The sequence below is a fragment of the Euprymna scolopes genome, chromosome 6 (assembly GCF_053919585.1).
Source record: "Euprymna scolopes isolate OS-2025 chromosome 6, ASM5391958v1, whole genome shotgun sequence".
NCBI lineage: Eukaryota > Metazoa > Mollusca > Cephalopoda > Sepiida > Sepiolidae > Euprymna > Euprymna scolopes.
Window position 1 is genome coordinate 156,182,714 of NC_136487.1, and position 18,114 is coordinate 156,200,827.

General features: G+C 29.6%; 1 protein-coding gene across 24 annotated transcripts in view; it reads left to right on the plus strand.

Moving 5' to 3' along the window:
• Positions 1–18,114, plus strand: part of LOC145278069 (uncharacterized) — a 373,119-nt gene that overhangs the window by 313,164 nt on the left and 41,841 nt on the right. For 21 of the 24 annotated variants that reach the window (XR_013868326.1, XR_013868317.1, XR_013868318.1 and 18 more), the window contains 2 exons: positions 5,917–6,319; positions 13,621–13,689. Coding sequence is in view for 3 of the 24 variants with exons in the window: in XM_080130320.1 (XP_079986446.1) it covers positions 6,317–6,319; positions 13,621–13,689 (72 nt within the window). In the remaining 21 variants the exon portion in view is untranslated. The remainder of the gene's footprint in view (positions 1–5,916; positions 6,320–13,620; positions 13,690–18,114) is intronic. The other 3 variants (XR_013868316.1, XR_013868315.1, XM_080130322.1) reach the window with 1 other exon arrangement.

An 18,114-nucleotide genomic window follows, 5' to 3' on the forward strand; every position in this document is an offset into this window, starting at 1 on the left:
GCTTTCTAAATCAAAGTTATTTTAGCATGAATGAATGAGGGAATTCTTTCTTTGCTCATATTTAAGACTGTTGGAATGTAATTGACCCAAAAAGTAGATTTTGAATGGGGAGTTAGCATAGTTTCATTTTTTATGATACCAGATCAGTTCTTAATGTGGAAACATTCAGTTCCCCCAAAAAAGGGAGATTTCTGGATTGGAACATAAATAAAAATATTGCTCAAGTCTAAAAGAATTTCTACCTCATTCACATTGGACACCATAGACTAACAGATACTACTTTTTGTTTCTAGAAAAAGACTAAGGAAGAATCTATTTATATAATTGTGTCTGGGAACTTGAGATGGAGGAGGTGGGAGGGTACATATATCATATTTTCATAGGTACAATGTCCTTCATGGAAAACAAAAAACATTGGTTTCAACATTTTCCAATATTGCTTCATTAACATTTCATGTTTATATTGTGTGTGTGGGTAGGAGAATTTAGAAAATTATTTTTTGTACATGATGGCATTTAATTTAATGAAATCTGAACAAAATATGTTACACTCCCTCAGAATTTTAACATTATATATGCTGAACTCATATATCTTTATCATGAATTCAGTATTATTGCTTTGAAAAAAAAATACATTTCTATATCTAATATATAAAAGGCACTATGTCTGTCTGTCTCTATATTTTCAAACTCTATCTCTTCCGAAGATAAAAGTTGCAGAGCAGTGCTAGGGGCCTCAAATGATTAGATTTTTTATGGACCATTCTTTTATGGGTCTTTATCTGGTTAAAATTGTTTTCAAAAGATTAAAATTGGTAATACATTTTGTTACATTCATCTTAGTTTATTTTTAATCAGTTCATATCGTGTCACGTTGGTACACCAACATCACCAGCTTTGAATGCTACAGTTTTTCTTTTGAACTGATCGCACCTAAATATTTTTTGTTTTATTTATGAAATCACGTCTCTCTATAATAATATATACGAAATCTGGACAAATTAAAATGTTTCGTCATATTTTATGACGGCGCAAAGCCCCCACCCCTATTGAATTATAAATAAAAGAACATTCTGGAAAATTTTTTAAAGATTTAGATGATTTTAAATTCTATTTTTCCGAAAATGCCTATTTTTTCTATTTAAAAATTATTAAAACACACTTAATATACTCAGTCATGGATATGCAAGTGACTACACGAAAGTTAACTAATTTGCTTATTTTGAAAAACGAGCGTTAATTACTTATTTATATTTTTTATGGTTTCTTATTAGATTCGTTTCATTTCACTTTTATACTGAATTCTATTTATGCATAGTTTCTACATTCTGCATTTCATAAAATTTTAGATGAAAACATTCTAGCACATGGAAATATTTATTTATATATATATGTGACCTTGTCAGTGTGTGTATGTGTGAAAAGTCTCTGCGAAACTCCTCTTTGAATATTTAGCCTACAGAGTTGAAATTTGATTGATATATAGCGTATTTGGGCTAGAAGCACACTTTGATTTGGTTTTTAGCCGTTGAAATAGTTGCTAATGGATCAAAATAAAAAATAAAAAAAAATCATTGGCCTGGCATTAGTCGACTATCCCCGTTTTTTTGTTTTTCTGCAAATGTGCTAATAAAAAGTTATAGGTTAAACATTATTTTTTCAGTTTTTATATACATACTAGTGGGTATTTGTAGGAGGGTGTATGGGGGGGGGATAAGTAATAACCCTGAAACGATGTTAAAAAAATCGGAAAAGCCAAAAAAAAAAAAAGCGGGAAAAAAACGCTGTGTGTATGGGGGGGGAGTAAACTAAAGAATAAGCGAAGTAAAAAAAATAAAGAAACGTTGCCCACGTGTCTAAAGATGTAAAAGAAAAAAGTTTTGGTCGTGAGGCTGGATTGAACCCGGGAGCCTTGACGCGGAGGTGAAACAAACTCCAACCACTTAACTGTCTAGGCCAAGAGTAAGAGGAACTGATTATAGTGTTAAAATAAGGCTTATAAAGCGAGTGAAAGAGGTTTGATTGACAGATAGCCACTAAATGAGGTCATCGCGGGAGCGTTACGAGATGACGTAGCAGTATTTTATTTTTTTTGTTTTACTTCACATTAGCGTTTATTAAATTACGTATTTCGTTTCCTGTCTCGACATCTTTATCTGTCTCTCTCTCTCTGTTTGCGTTTGTGTATGTGTCTCTCTCTCTCACTTCGTCTTCCTTACTCTAAAGACTGTTACTAAAAACGAAAATGGCGTCTGGCTGTTTTTTTTTTTTTTTTTTTTTTTTTTTTTTGTGTAAAAACTTCGATAGTTAATATTTTTTGTAAGCGTTTTTTTTTTTTTTTTCTTCACATTTTTGGCTTGTTATTTTTCGTTTAACTATCGTATCTAACTATTTTTAATGTGCTAATAACTTTGGTAACGTTGTCATAGCGTAGAAGTTCATAGTTTAGCTTGTGTGAGGGTTAAAAAATTTTTTACCGATAACAACAATGTTTTTTTAAATTCAGACTGCCATTAAAGCTTGCTGACGTCAAGATCACGTGACATGACTCAGCGGGTTTTAAATACAAGTTGACTTTATGTAGAAGAGTTGGCGCCCATATTTTTTGGGGCAGTTATAAATCGATTTAAAAATATGTAATGTTTAACATTAAAATGTCACTTTTTTTTTGTGTGTGTGTGTGTGTGTCCCCCTGCAGAAAATCGATCAGTTGACGCACTTCTGATGGTCCTTTTGGGCTAATTTTTCGATATTTGTCGTCCGGAGGGTGGGGCTTTAATATGATACCAAGTTTGTGAATTTTTGTTCCGTTGATCAAAAGCTTTTTAGCAGACACACAAACATACATTTTCGCTTTTATATATATATATATATATATATATATATATATAGATGGATTTAGGTTATACACTAACGGATAAGGCTGGAGATCTATGTTTTGGTTTCGATTATAGTTTATTGCGCACAAGACTTTTTTCTTTTTTGTTACTTTTCGAAATCATTGCTATATATTGGGTACAATATAATAATCAATAGAGAATTAGCTCTATAATAATAAATACAAAATCTGCATAAATTAAAATTAATATTTAAGCATATTATATGACTAAACAATGTCAGGCAATCTGCTAGTAAATAAATAAAAATGAAAGTAAGAAGTTTAGGTACAACTAGTTTTTAATATTTTATATTTTGCTGAATTTTATTTTGTGCTTTTCTTGATTATCTTTAATGCCTTTTATTATTTCTATTCTTTATATAGCAACATGTCTGCACTTGCTTTCCGTTTTCATTTTACTTTCATTTCATCAATTGTGTGCAGCATTTTTCATGTTTGTACTCGTCCTTCAAACACGCACACTCATTTTTCAGCGAATTCACTCCCATTGCTTCAGATGAGATCAGCTTCGTAGATGCCCTTTTTTTTATCAATATGATATATCAATATGAAATCTTTGAAGATTGAAACAATTTTGATTTTTGTTCTAATCCAGAGTGCCGCCTTTTTTTTTGGGGGGGGGGCTGAATTTTCCCCATATGAAAACAGACCTTGTGTCTAACTCTGTCTTTATGGGGAAGCAGATAAACAGAACATTTAATTGTCATTATTGTTTTAATTTGTCGAAAATTTATCCGTTTTCAGATAAATTCAACATGAATAGCCTACACAAAAAATAAAAGGATAAAATAGGGGGAGGGGGGAGATAAAGTAGAAAGAGGTCATGTTTAAAATGAAAAAATTTTATTTACAAAATAGGTTGCAAATTATTTCCTTTGCAGACATTCAAGAACAAAAAACACCAAGTAACAAAAAATAGCACAAAAAACAAACTGATTCATAAGTTGTAAACGTCGCTATTACAAACGACTACCATTAAAATGAAATTAAGAACGAGTACTTCCAAAAAAAATGCACACAATAAATTCAATAAGTTTTAAGGAGCGTACTAACAATGTTGAAGATAGACTGTACAGTTATTTGCCTTTTTTTTTTATCTGTCAATTTAAAGGCTTTAAAATTACTCCAAATTTCTTCCCCTCAAAATACACGCATACCGTTGCCGCATATATAAAAGTTTAAGGAAGTGTTCCCCTCATCAAGACTGGTCTTTTCTTTTTACGGGTTGTTCTTCCAGAAGGAAAGGCTCAGGAATCCTCGTCCATGGCAGGCTATGAAGCATGTATCCACTCTCCTTGGCAGCAGGATTCGAAAAGACAGATTTTCGCGTGGGATTCCATGACGTTATTTAAGTAGCTAGCCTTAATGGTAGGTTTGTATGAAACTAAGTTCAATAAAGGTGCAAAATACAGAATAAAAATATAACAAATATATACATGGGGATGTTATTACTAATTTACGTTGAAAGTAATGATTTAGGAAAATAATTTTTTTATGCTACCATAGTTGCCATAAAAAGAATCATAGTTAAGTCTAACTTTATAACCTTTCTCTATCTCTCAGATCCCACCACGCCAGTCAAAGATCTCACCTTCTCTAAGAACAACAGATAATGCATTTTGATCTCAGTCTGAAGGTCAAGAAAGTATATTTTTAGTTTAAGTGTCACATCAAAGGTTGATAGGAACAAATCATTGTAAATATCGATGACATGCGATTAATTTTGTTCTTAGTGCCCCCCACCCCGATAGAATAAATATACCAAAAAATGTGCCTCTATTATTATGTCCAGAGCCATGCTGAAAATCAACTTTATGGATGTGTCTTGTGTAGTTTTTGGTTTTTAGCTGGACACTGAAACAGCTGACTTTTATATAATAGATTTCGAATCAATAGGAAAAGTATGACCACTTTAAAGGTATTAAGGCATAATCTATAAGGTATTCTTCCACTCAATTTCTTCAATTATTAATTTAAAAAATATGTATAAAATAGAACCTTGAATGGCTAAACAAATTATCTAGATACACAAAATGAAAGACTGTAAAACAATAACAATATATTACAGTAAACACAAATTTCTACTAGCAGGAAAACCTGTATGTTTTGAGTTCTGCTCATATTTTTTTCCAAATATATTTTATTATAATCCATTCATACGTTGGGAATCAAAGATGTTCTTAGCCTCGATTGCATGAGTAGCGTGAAAATAACATTAATTGGAATTTTTTTTTTTTTTTTTTAATTTCTAGAATTTTTGAGTTAAAATAAAACACCTTTCCTTTTTATGGATGGGAAACACAAATATCCATGATAACATACCTGCTTTGATCAAAATAAAATATACTTGTTTCAGAACACTACTTCCTTCTACTTTAAACATTTCTTTTAAAACCTACCCCGAATTCCGACTGAATGTAATTTATCAACTTTAGCAGACAACTAATTGTTTAAACAGACAATTAGCACAAATGATGTGTTTCACTGATGCACTGATCATTAGTTAAGAATGATTTTGTCTAATTGCTTCAAGTCAAGATGTACAATGATTGTTAGATTTAAAAAATTAGAATATTAATTGTTAAAGAATGAAATGAACCTGTGTGATTCATGGAATTCTATTTGAAATTGTGATGAAACTAATTATGTGATGAAATAAGTTATTGCTAGTTATTGGGCAAGTCTTGCTCCATTTAACCAGGATTTTTTAGTAGTTATTATCACAATGTAGAAAAAAAACAATGGATCTTAACATCTATCCAATCCATGTATTTAAAAATGAAAATGCTATTTCTAATTTGTGTGATCGAGTAACAAAAGCCTCTGCTAAAAATGTGCGTCTACATCGAAAAGTCCTATTTCGAGTGTGACAAATCGATTGATGAACAAAACCTCTTGTAGAGATGCTTGGATTCATCCGAAAATGATTATTTTTATAAGTTAATAAACTTTTAGAAAAGAAAGCAATTAAAACAGATTGTTTGACAACCCTTTAATAAGCATCCTTTTTCGTTCAGTTTTCAGGTAATGGACAAGTATTGGTTTAGATGACCAGAATTTAATGTATGGAGAATATTTGCAGACGTTGTCTAAAATCAACTATGAGGCTGTATGAGGAATAGCACTTTAAGAAATACATCAAAAGGAAAAACTTGCTCACCAAAAGACAAAATCAGAGATTGAAAAATAAAAAGGAAAATTTAAAAAAAAAAAAAAAAAAAAAAAATTACCATTATCAAGTGACTTGCAAGAGTGACATAATTTTGGATTGTAAAATTAGAAAATATCCCAGAAATTGTCTACTAATATTTGCCTTTCGTGTTACATATGAAATTGAATTTTGGTGACCAATTATTGAGAAAGGACAAGTAATCCAACTAAATTTGATGTTTGAACAACATTTGTTTTACTCTTCTAATGGTAAGTTAACCAAATTTTAATTTCCCCAAAAAAATGTTTTTTTGAAAATTTGTGAATGTATTTACTTTAGCTGTATTTCTTTAGATCTATCTTTTCAGAGTATATTGTAGTTTTACTATTATAAATTTAAGATTTGAAAAAAAATTTATTTGCTTTTATCAATCAAAATATTAAATTTCTATTTAAGCATTGTGATGCATCATTTTACTAAATGTAAATTAACACTTGTTTCTCTAAGACTTATTTGCTATATACTTTAATAACGCAAAATACTCAAATGTAGTTTAGTTCTGGGATTGAGTTATTATTGAAATAAAATACTGTTTTAAAATTTCTAATTAACTGAACAAATTGCACATCTCTCTTATCTATGTATTTTCTCCTCCCTCTCTCTCTGTTCATTCTTCTCTCACTGGTACTTAATGTTTCTGAGAGCATTTAGAGATAGTGACTCTCTTTCTTTCTTTTTTTTTTTTTTTTAAATCAAAATTACCATTTAATTTACATACATGTATCTGTACACATTACAAACTTATGTAAAGTAGATAATAAAATAATATAATATATAAAAGGCTGTCTGTCTTCATATTTTCAAACTCTATTTCCTCCAAAACTAAAAGTCGCAGAGCGGTGTTAACGGACTCAAATGATTAGATTTTTTACGGACCGTTCTTTTATGGGCCTTTAGCCAATTAAAATAGTTTTTAAGGAGTCAAAAATGGGTCAAAATTGAAAAATCATTAGACATTTTTTACATTCATCTTAGTTTATTTTTAATTTTTTAATCTGTACATATGCGTGTCACGTTGGTACAGTAGAAACGTCACCAGCTCTGAATGCTACAGTTTTGCTTTCAGTTTCAATTCTAGCTGATGGCACCCAAACACTTTATTTTTTTTTACTTTTGAAATCACGGCTTTATAATGATATATACAAAATTTGGACAAATTAAAATATATTTAAGCGTATTTTGCATTTGGACAATCCCTTCCAACCACTAGTTTTTTATAATACTTGATATTTTCTTTAATGATGCAGATAATATAGAAGTAAAGAGACTTATTTTTAATTATCAGTGCTCAATAGACAAATTTATCTTTAATTGATCTCTGACAACTAAATATTTTCGTTTACTAGCCAAATCCATATGATTTTTGGAATATGACATCTTTGTTCCATGACAAGTATGTATCTGAAAAAAAATTTTTTTTTTTAAGTGTAATTCTAAATATGCACAGAATTTTATGTTGCGATTTTAAAGTATAAAAATTTGAATTTCTTTGGATGTTTTTTTAATAGACTTCGTTAAAAAGCATGAATATAAAAATAATTTAACTTTGTTCGTTTTATTTAAAAAAAAAAAAAATAATGCTTGAAAGGACATTTTTAACTTGCTCATGAGCTTTAGAAGATTGTCAGTGAAAAAAAAAACAATTGCTAGATGAGCATTTTATTATTTCTAGTCACCACATTAAAAAGTCACTCGCAAATGCGACTGTTTCACTTGTAACGTAATGCTCTAATTATGCAAGAAGAATTTACTATTCAAATGAAATTAGAATACATAATGATAGTGATTGCGATATAACGTTAGATTATATAATTTCTAATGCTTCTTTTTGATGGTGCTTGTAAAAGCTGATTACTGACCAAAATTTATATTCTCACAAATCAAAATGCGAACCTGCAAAATTATACATCAATTTCATTAATCAGCTGTTTGTATAAAATAATGGGGAGAATAATGCATGACAGATTGGTTTGGTATATTGAATCCAACCACCTGATCTCCAACCTACGAGGGTTCACATTGGATCCACTTTCTCTAACACCATGAGCCAGGAGAAGGAAGTCTCTCAAGAAACCGTATTATCCATGACGCTATTCATTGTTAACTAGGTACGGGCAATTAATGGCTGCTTCGGTAGGGGGGTATGGTTTTTAACGTCAGTTAATCATAATAATTTTTTAAATTTTCAAGTACTTTTTTTATTGTATTTGAAAGATTATAGTTTAAAATTAATTTCTCAAAGAAAAAAAGTGTGTGAAATAAAAAAAAAATACATGGAATAATTTTATTTCAAATCTGAAAAACTCTAGATTTCACGTAAAAATTCATTATGACAAAAATCGCATTTACATTTTTCTGGCATTATTTCCAAGTTAAGTATTAAATTAAAGTCTTAAGATAATGAATTAATACAATAAATGTATTTAACTTTTGCAAAAAAAGAGTAATAATTATCCCAAAATGTATCACTGATGGGAACGAGACTTGTTCATTGTATCAAAAAAAAACTCTAGCGGCAAAATTCAAATATGTATGGAAGGACAAATTAGACATAATTTATGTCTTTATTTAACATTATTCTGGCATACCGAGTGGCTTTTTTCTTTTCTTTTTTTTCAAGTCGAAGACTCCTTTTTCATTTAAAAATGTATAAAAGTTAATTAAATTCATTAATTATACTACTGACAATTGTTTGAAAAAAAAACGTTAGCACCATTATTTATTAATATTAATACAGAATTACAATTAGTTAAGAAAACAATTTATAATTATTGAAAAAATTACACGCTAAAAAAATACAGACTTACGTTAAAATTTATCAATGTTTACATTAAATTTAAAGTTGATGAACACAAGCAGGCATGTTGTTGAAAAGAGGAGGAGGGTGGGCAAAACAGACTAGTTTTCTTTTCAACTCCGTACTTACCGACATGGAACGTTCGTATAATTTTTGCCATTTTTTAATCAAATTAATTTTCTATGTTCCTGTTTTTCAATTTCATTTTTTTTACTTTATTATCCAAGATTATATGAACATTATTTTATGTTGATAATTATACATTCTTGTGTGCAATGGAAATACTAGAATCTTACATGTAAAGATTATGTTAAAAATGTAAGCGTAAAAAAAAGTAGAAATAATTTTTGCAATTATAATTTTTTTGTGTGAAAATATTAAATAAACAATGCTTAATTCAATCACAATATTGGTAGTTTGAGAAATTAATTTTTCTTCGAGTTATATTGAATTCATTAATATGGATTTCAGGGGCTTTTTTCATAATGTTCCTGTAAAAATTATTTTATTTTTATTTTATTGTTACAAATTACAATGCTTTATTTACATAAAAAAAAGCAAAAATAAATTCTTGTTTTTTATTGACTACTGAAAACCATAACTTTAGTAAAGGTATTTTTTGTTTAAACAAAATAATACATTTTCACTAAGATTTAAATAAAAATAATTAGTTCATTATATTCCGTGATCATTATTTGATAAATACTGAAAATTTCATTAAAATTGGTTAATTTCCTGATTTTTGGTGAATTTTTAAGTAACTGTAAAAAATGTTTTTCAAAAATAATCAATTATAATAAACAGAACGACTCAGAAATCTATATTCTTTTTTCATTTTAATATACTTTGTAGAAATGTTTGTTATGTCAAAAAAAACTATTTTCTTTACGTCACAAGTGTCACGCTCATACATGAATTCTATAGCTAATATAACATACTGACTCAACGGGTCATGGGTAGTCTAGTATGATAATCTAATCTTAGACACCGCACAGGCATGAAAGCTTATAAAAGAAATTATTATATATGGCAAATCATTATCTAATTCATTATTCACAAAATAGAAAAAAAAAGACTAAAAAAAATAAATAAATAATGCAAAAGTAGTTTTATTTTCGTTTGTTAGTTGGATTTTTGTTTTATGGCATATGAAAAAAAAAAAAAATCAATAGTCCATTTTCAGTTATTTAATGCCAAATCCAGTGATTTTGAAAAAAAAAATTTGTTTTAGATTTTTTTTTATATCTTCAAGTGGCTATTCATGTTTTTTGTTTTTGTTTTTTGTTTTTTTCCCATCTTTTTGGGCTATGTTATATTGAATTAAACCATAAAATTGGGGCTTCAAAGTACTTATATCTTCAAATATTTATTCATAAGGATTAGTTGAGTGGTTTTGTAGATAGAAGTTATTTTTGTTTTGTTTATTAGCTTGCTTGATGAGATGTTTAACCAGAATATCACCCTCATTAATTTAATGCTGGAAAAAAATAAAAAAAATAAATAAAAGCTTTTCTCTTTTTTATATTTTTGAGAATAGTCTTGTTATTCTCAAAAAAGAGAATTTCGTCCAAGCAGTTGTTTTCGAAGATATTCTTCATATTGTTAGATTTTAGATATTGTTTTCTAGCGGTATCAAGGACTACATTCTAGGAAACAATGTTTGATAGTGCAAATTTTCAGACAGAATGGGCATTGTGGTTGCTGTTCTTGTTTAAGTATGAAGGAGTGCATGAGTTTTCTATGACCAATATGTATTCTAGATGTAACCACTTGTTCCTTTATTGATTTTCTAGGATTGATCTGTATTCTTCCAGTATCGGTTTGATTTGATATAGTTTGTTATTTGTGTTGTTATTCTATTGTTGCTGGCATCTTACATAAAATACTTGGTTGATTTTATGTTTAAATAAAGTATAGGGAATGTTAATTGCATTGGAGTTCAAGTTTAGATCTGATTTGGCTGCAAACAGTGGTTGGCCATACTTTTAGGCAAATGTGCACTGAACAGATACCATAATCCATAATACTTATTATAGTTAAATTCAAATTTTGATATATTTTTTTTTTTTACATCGTTCATTTCTGCATTACGTTTAAGTTATCTTAAACCCCACTCTTCCCAAGTTAAATAATAATTTCGAAATAATAACGTTAATATTTCAGGGCGCAGGTCATGTGCGCATGCGCAACCGGATATCGTAAACTGGAAAGTGGTTTACATACATCGTTACAAGATCAATTGAGTTTTATAATTATATAGATTTATTTCTAATAAAACTGTAACAAAGTATTTGCATATAAATTTTCTAATATATAACTTTGTATTGCCGATTTCATTTCATCAATTTTGATTCATTTATCTTGATATTTAAACATGTTTTCCAATCAGATTTCAGGAGTTCTCAGTCGGAAAACATTCATCTTAAATGCATCCCTGTCATATAAAAAAAAAAAATAACTACTGCTGATTTTATGTCAGTCCTTTCTGCTTGTGTAGTAATAAAACTTCTCAAATGCACTTGTGATGTTAAGCTGTATAAGGTGTGAACTTTAGTCAAAATCGCCTGTTCCTTCTTTAATCAGATTTTTGGATTATCGAAAACATTCCGATACAAAATCTAAGAACACAGCCGGCACATAAAGTACCTTCATGCGAAATTTCATAAAAATCGGTCCATATTTTTAGGAGCACTAGGGAATGAACTCACGCACACACACACAGAGTTCCTTTTATATAATAGAAGAGATATATATAAATATAATTTTTAAATATTGATATTTATTTATTTTATTTATTTTTTAAGCTTAAAATAGATTTTTTTATCCTATAATTTGATCAATGGAAATTGTATTTTTCTTAAAATTTATTGCTGCTTGATCATATTCAAATTTTAGTTTCTTATAATTAACTTTTGAAATGAACAGCATCTATTTTGTCAGTGTTTGAAGATATTTTCTTTGTTGTGTGACTAAAAGGGGTATAAATAATATCTAGGTTTAACTGAAAAAATTTCCTAACTATTTCTTTCTTAGATTATTTTTACTATTTGGTATTGTTTTATGAAATGTTTTATGTCTGTTCCCACCCTCTCCGCACGTCTGTGGTGCATGTCTGCTTCAAATGTAGACGCTTAATTTTCCTCCACAGTTTTACTGTTTCATAGGGTTGCTGTTGTTAACAGCATTGTTGTACTTTGCACCTGAATAAACACTAAATAAGGTCATTCATTCTTTGTTAGTCGACTAGTTTGCCTTTCTTTATATGAGCACAGTAAAACATGTCTTTATCCACGGTACACAGGTGGACACACACTGACCCATTCTCTGTCTAATGCACAACTCCTTCTTCCTATGCGATACTTGTTGCTTGAAATATGAGCAATGAGAGGCGTTTCATCAGCTAAAATAACATTGCCATTCAGATGTTTTCAAATTGTTGCCATTTACAACCATTTAAAAGTTTTTTACACATTTTTTATAACACTTCAGATGAGTTTTATTTAAACATTTATGCTATTAAAACTTATGTTTCTCTTATCTCTTTTGCTTGTCATTTTTATATGAATGTGTTAGATGATAGGAAGGGTAAATGATAAGAGAAGTAGTGGGAGTAATAGGCGAATGGCGTAATTAAGAGAGGGGGCAAGAGTTGATATAAAACGAATGAGCATTATCAAGAAAAAAAAAATGCTGCTCCATTATTGAACGAACAAAATTTGAAATATTGAATTTCAAATAAAATAAATAGTACCTATATAATTGTCAAGTTGCAAATAGTAATATATTAAAAAATTATAGGAAACAATGAAATAGAAAAATAATTATTAATGAAAAAACACTTAAATAGGGAATGAAATGTGTATGACCTCTTGGATAACGTAAACAACAGAACATAATTATCTCCTGTCAACTGTCCTCGTTTTATTTAGTAAAGCATGATGTAGTGAGTTTGCTGCATTTAACAAATTTCTTTTTTTCATTCATAATTATCTACCTTATCGTTTTTCATCAGTTTTGGATATGTTACTATTTGCAGCATGACAATTATGTAGGTATCATTTGTTTTACTTGAAATTCAATATTCGATTCATTCGATTAATATAGAAACACCAAAAGTATATCTACTTGAAATGAGCTTTATTTTTTTTATGTTAGCTAAACTACTATTCAGCGTTTATGACATTTTCAAGTAAATATCAATCTTACAAACAATATCAAAATTAAGAAACTATATATATCTAATAATATATATGAAAAATAATACCTTGGTGGGTCACAGATGGTTTAATATATCTTAAAGGTGACTTTTCATTGCTTGGAAAATAACGTTAAAATTGAAAGATGGAAGTTATTTTATATATTTGTGTTGATTTTATTGATGTATTTAAAGAATTTTTCTACACTTTTAAACTACATCATTCTTGTCAGCATGAAGTAAAATTATTATTCAATACTATTTTCCTGGTGTATTAATTACAATACTGATAGTGCAAACTAATAGTCCAGATTTTTTTTTTTTCAAATGTTAGCAAACAAAAGTTACAGGGATTTTTTTCTATTCATTGTTTCTTTTTTGTTTCTAAATTAATATTGTCAATAAAAACGGAAATGGGGACAAATACAGTCAAGAATCCCATCTTTTTCTTTCCCTCTTCTACATACACAAAACAAACCTAGTGATTATTTTATAGACTCTTTCTTTTTTTTCTTCAGAAACTGGTAGACTTGTTTCGTGTCATCTGTGCTGTTCCTCATACTTATATCATTTTCTGTCGATTACAGGTAGGCTTTTAACATAGTTGTCATTTTTGTTAACTTTTTCTGTACAGGCAGCAGACACGGTTCATAGAAATAGAAATGCAATGTAATAATAAAGAGCGTGGAAAAGCAAAATAAGAGTTCAAAATAAAATAAATCAAAACAATAATTCTAACGTGATCATCTTTGAAATGATAAATCAAAATTATAGATAGCTAGTAGGTCGCCTGGTGTTGCCCAGTCGTAAAATACGAAAAAATATACTTTAATGCAGATTTCTTATTTATTATAAGCGGAATTACCATAGATATTAAACGTAAAATTACTGTAACAAAAATGAAGTAAAAAAAAAAATGGAAAGAAACTGAGACATGTGCATGCGAGTATTATGTTTTTTCTTGTAAGTAAAAAAAAAAAAAAAAAAAAAAAAAAAAAAAAAATCTTAAACTGATATCAAAACCAAAACCTAAAAACAGTGAGTTAAGTATGATAACCATTAGACCAGCTTGACACGATCTTAAAAAAGTGTTTTATAACTTATTCTGAATAACATAAGGAAGCTTTCATATTTTACAACTGCATGCACAATCGTGAAACAGTTGACAAATAGATAAAAATCTGATGCCCCCCCCCCCCAATTTGCTTGTGAGAAGCAAAAGTTATTAGTCAGATATGGAATTATACAAGAGAAGTGAAAAATAGTTGGTAAATAAAAAAAATAATGAAAGATCAAAAATCCAAAAGGTTCGCAACTAGTACTGTGAAGACTGAAAAAGCAATGGAATTTGATCATTATATACATTGTCATCTTAAGCCATCAGTTTATCATTGCATAATTGTTTACATTTTTTAATGAAAATTTTTTTTCCAATTTTATTGTTGGTTGGATACAATGTTTCTCCGTTTCTTATTCATCTCATTAATATTGCCAAAATTCATTATTAAAAGTATTTTTAAATGGAATTATATGTTCTCTATAAAAGCTATATGTTGAACATTAAGTTTTAATATTGCACTCATTGATTGTTCCTTTGCAAAGATTTTAGGTTTTCATCCTTGTTCATTAGTAAATCATATTAAAATATAATTTACTTATGAACAAATCATGTAATCGATACACGTTTCTTGCATCTACAGGATTTACACATTTTCTTATTTGCTATCCATGGTACTTTTATTGAAATGTAAAATAAAATTTAAAAAAAAAAAATAGTTGAACTAGCAGGGAGATCCAATGTTGCCAGGGTTGAACAATCAACGAATGTTTCATACTTCCATATTTGTATGGTCACCAAAATCAGTGAAATTGCCTATTTTTCGATCAAACCAAATGATTGCTAGTTGGGGACCGACCACTGTGCACTGGGAGGGAAGTTTCACATGCCTCTTCACAGTGGCTTAGTCCACAAAACATTTTAATCTACATTGCACTGTAGAGAACCTACTGTTGATTTTATAACATTATTCTTATATATAATGGCTTGCATTAAAAGTTTAAAATGCAAAAATCAAGTATCATGCTTCAATTATGCTTTAAAAAGAACATTCATTTTGAACGCGCCCCTGTCATATCAAAGAGCCTACTGTTGATTTTATATGCTTGGCCTTAATGCTTGTGCAGTGGTAATGGCTTGAATTCAAGTTTAAAATGAAAAAGTAAAGTACTATGGTGCATTCAAACGAAAAGAACCTACTGTTGCTTTTATGTGTAAGGCCTTTCTGCTTGTGTGATGATAAAACTTCTGAAATGCATTTGTGTTGTTAAACTGTATAATAATAAGTGTTACCGTTTGTCAAAATTAGCAGTTCCTTCATTCCTCAGATTATTTCGATTATCAATACTTATCAAAGACATTCCAATGGAAAACCTATTTAAGAACACTGCCAAACACATTTTGTGTGAAATCTCATTAAAATTGGCTCCACCATTTTAAAATCGATCAGGAACACACACACACACACACACACAAGTTCCTTTTACATAAAAAAGAAAAAAAAATTAAATTTTAAACTGCCATTTAAAATTCTTAAAGATTGAAAGATTCAATAATTTTATGGATATAAATTAAACCATTTACATAAACTTTTGTAACAGTCTGGTTAAATTAACAATTCGATAACCAAAAGATCCTCTAATAATTAAATTTAACTTTAAAATTTCTGTAAATTTTTTTTTTTTTTTTAATAAAAAAAGTTGAGGTAAAATTTCTGCTGTAATAAATGCTATTGTAGCTGTCCCATTAATCATGTCTGTTATTTGATAAAGGTTACATTTGATAATTGTCTATGGCAATGTGCAGTCATTTTCTTTAATATTTTGAAAATTTTGAGAAGCATAAAATTTGCAATGTTCAGACTACTATTCTCAATCCAAATAATACAAATTAGCAATTCTTATCTCAAAATTTCACAAATATATCAAATCTGTAAAGATCCGAAATAATACAACTAATACTAAATATTTTGGTTCCCTGACAAAGGAGGGATTGAACCTATTAATTCACTCCCGTTTGTTTATTCATTTGTTTGCACTTTTCTCAATAATCATGCTTTGGATTTTTTTTTTTAATTTTGCACAAGCATTAGTCATGGTGAAAGTAAATTTTTGCCGGAATGGATTTTCTCTGGTTGCACCCCCACCCAATATCTGAGGGCATTATAGAGGTAAAATTGTCCCAAAATTGTTGGTCCATTCGTTTGCACTTTTCTCAATAACCACTACTTGAATTTTTTTTTTTTTTTTTTTTATTTTGCACAAACATTAGTCATGGGGAAAGTAAATTTTTCACCCGTGGAGGAGGACCCTGCATGCTTGGCTTGTTTTATTTGAAATGGCTTCTAAAATAAAAATCTAATTTTTAAAATAGTAATAGATATTTTTATACAAATACTCCCAAATATGTTGCTCTCTCTCATAACAAAAAAAAGAAATTTATGTAAAGAATACTGCATTCATACTTGAGACTTGGGAAATGGTCAAAAGTATGTTTTTTTTGTTTTTTGTTTTTTTTATTATTACATTTTCACCCCAAACAAGGCACATTGCCACTTTGGTGTAGGGGGCTACTATCAGGGGAAACATCTACTGGGGTACTATGTAGGGATTTGGGCAGCGAGATGTTGGTTCACGTTGCACTTGAACTTATGCATGTCAGTACAGTTGGGGAAGCAGTGACCTGGAATGGAATTCCAAAGTCTAGCGGTTCTGGGGAAGAAACTACTGGAGTAGAAAGATCTTTTACATCTAGGGATCTCTACAGTGTGGGAGTGGGATTTTGCAGCTTGTCGGGTCTGTCGAGGGTGTTTACGTCGTGGGGGCACAAGTGCTTGCAGTTCATCAGAGCATTCACCATTATAATACTTGTAGAACAGGCAGAGGGATGCAACGTTTCGACGATGGGACAGAGGCTGAAGCTTAGATGCCAGTTTAGGGCCTATCAGATTTGCCACTCTCTTTTGAACCCTGTCAAGGAGCGAGAGACTAGTAGCCAATGCACCAGCCCAAATATGACAGCAATACTCCATACATGGGCGAATAGTGGCCTTGTAGAGGTACAGGATACTTTCGGGTGTTAGAAGTTTTCTAGCACGGTAGAGAGAGCCCACCTTCCTCGCAGCGGCCCTGGCAATGCTCTCGATGTAATTGTTCCAGCTCATGTTTCCTGTGAACGTTAGGCCAAGGAGCTTGAGAGTTTGATTGGATGACTAAAACTACACAATGTTAAATATGAAATGGCAAATAAATCCCCCTTGATTTTGTGACTTTCTTTTCCTTCACTATTCTATGTTGCTATGTTTATCACAAGTTTCTCACCATTTGTTTCTGCGCTGTATTCAAATAGAGGATATTGTTCAGTTTAACCATTTAATCCCGTTTTTCATCAATATCAACAATTTTTAGTTTTTTTCTTTTTTATGGTCGCATCTCTCGTGCTATGTCAATTAGTTTAATTCTATGTCAACCAATATTTTGGTACAAAAACGGATTAGAAGTTGTACTACTATTATTTCTAGTCTTGTTGGGTTTATTATGTTAGACTTAAATAGCAAGAGATCTGACAAATTGCTATTTAATTTTGACTAGCGATTTATCCATTTTTATTCTTGCAGTAGAGTGTAACTTATGCTTTTTTATCCAAAATAATTATTCCAGCAAGTAAGATTATTACAATAGAGAGAATTTTCAGTAATTTAAACGGTGTTGTAAAGGAGATAATTCCTATTTCAACTTCAAGATAAAATTATTGGTTATCTCCCTTATATTTGAGCTCTTTTCTTTTTCATCTCTTTGTGACTTGCACATTATTTTATTTTTATTTTTTTATTTTATTAAAAAACAAACTAAAATAACGTTAACTGAATCCAAGGTGTGCCAGTTAGGTACAGCTAATATATAAAATTATTTTTTTAATACTTAGACACTAGTGTTTCATCTTTTTGGGAATCATC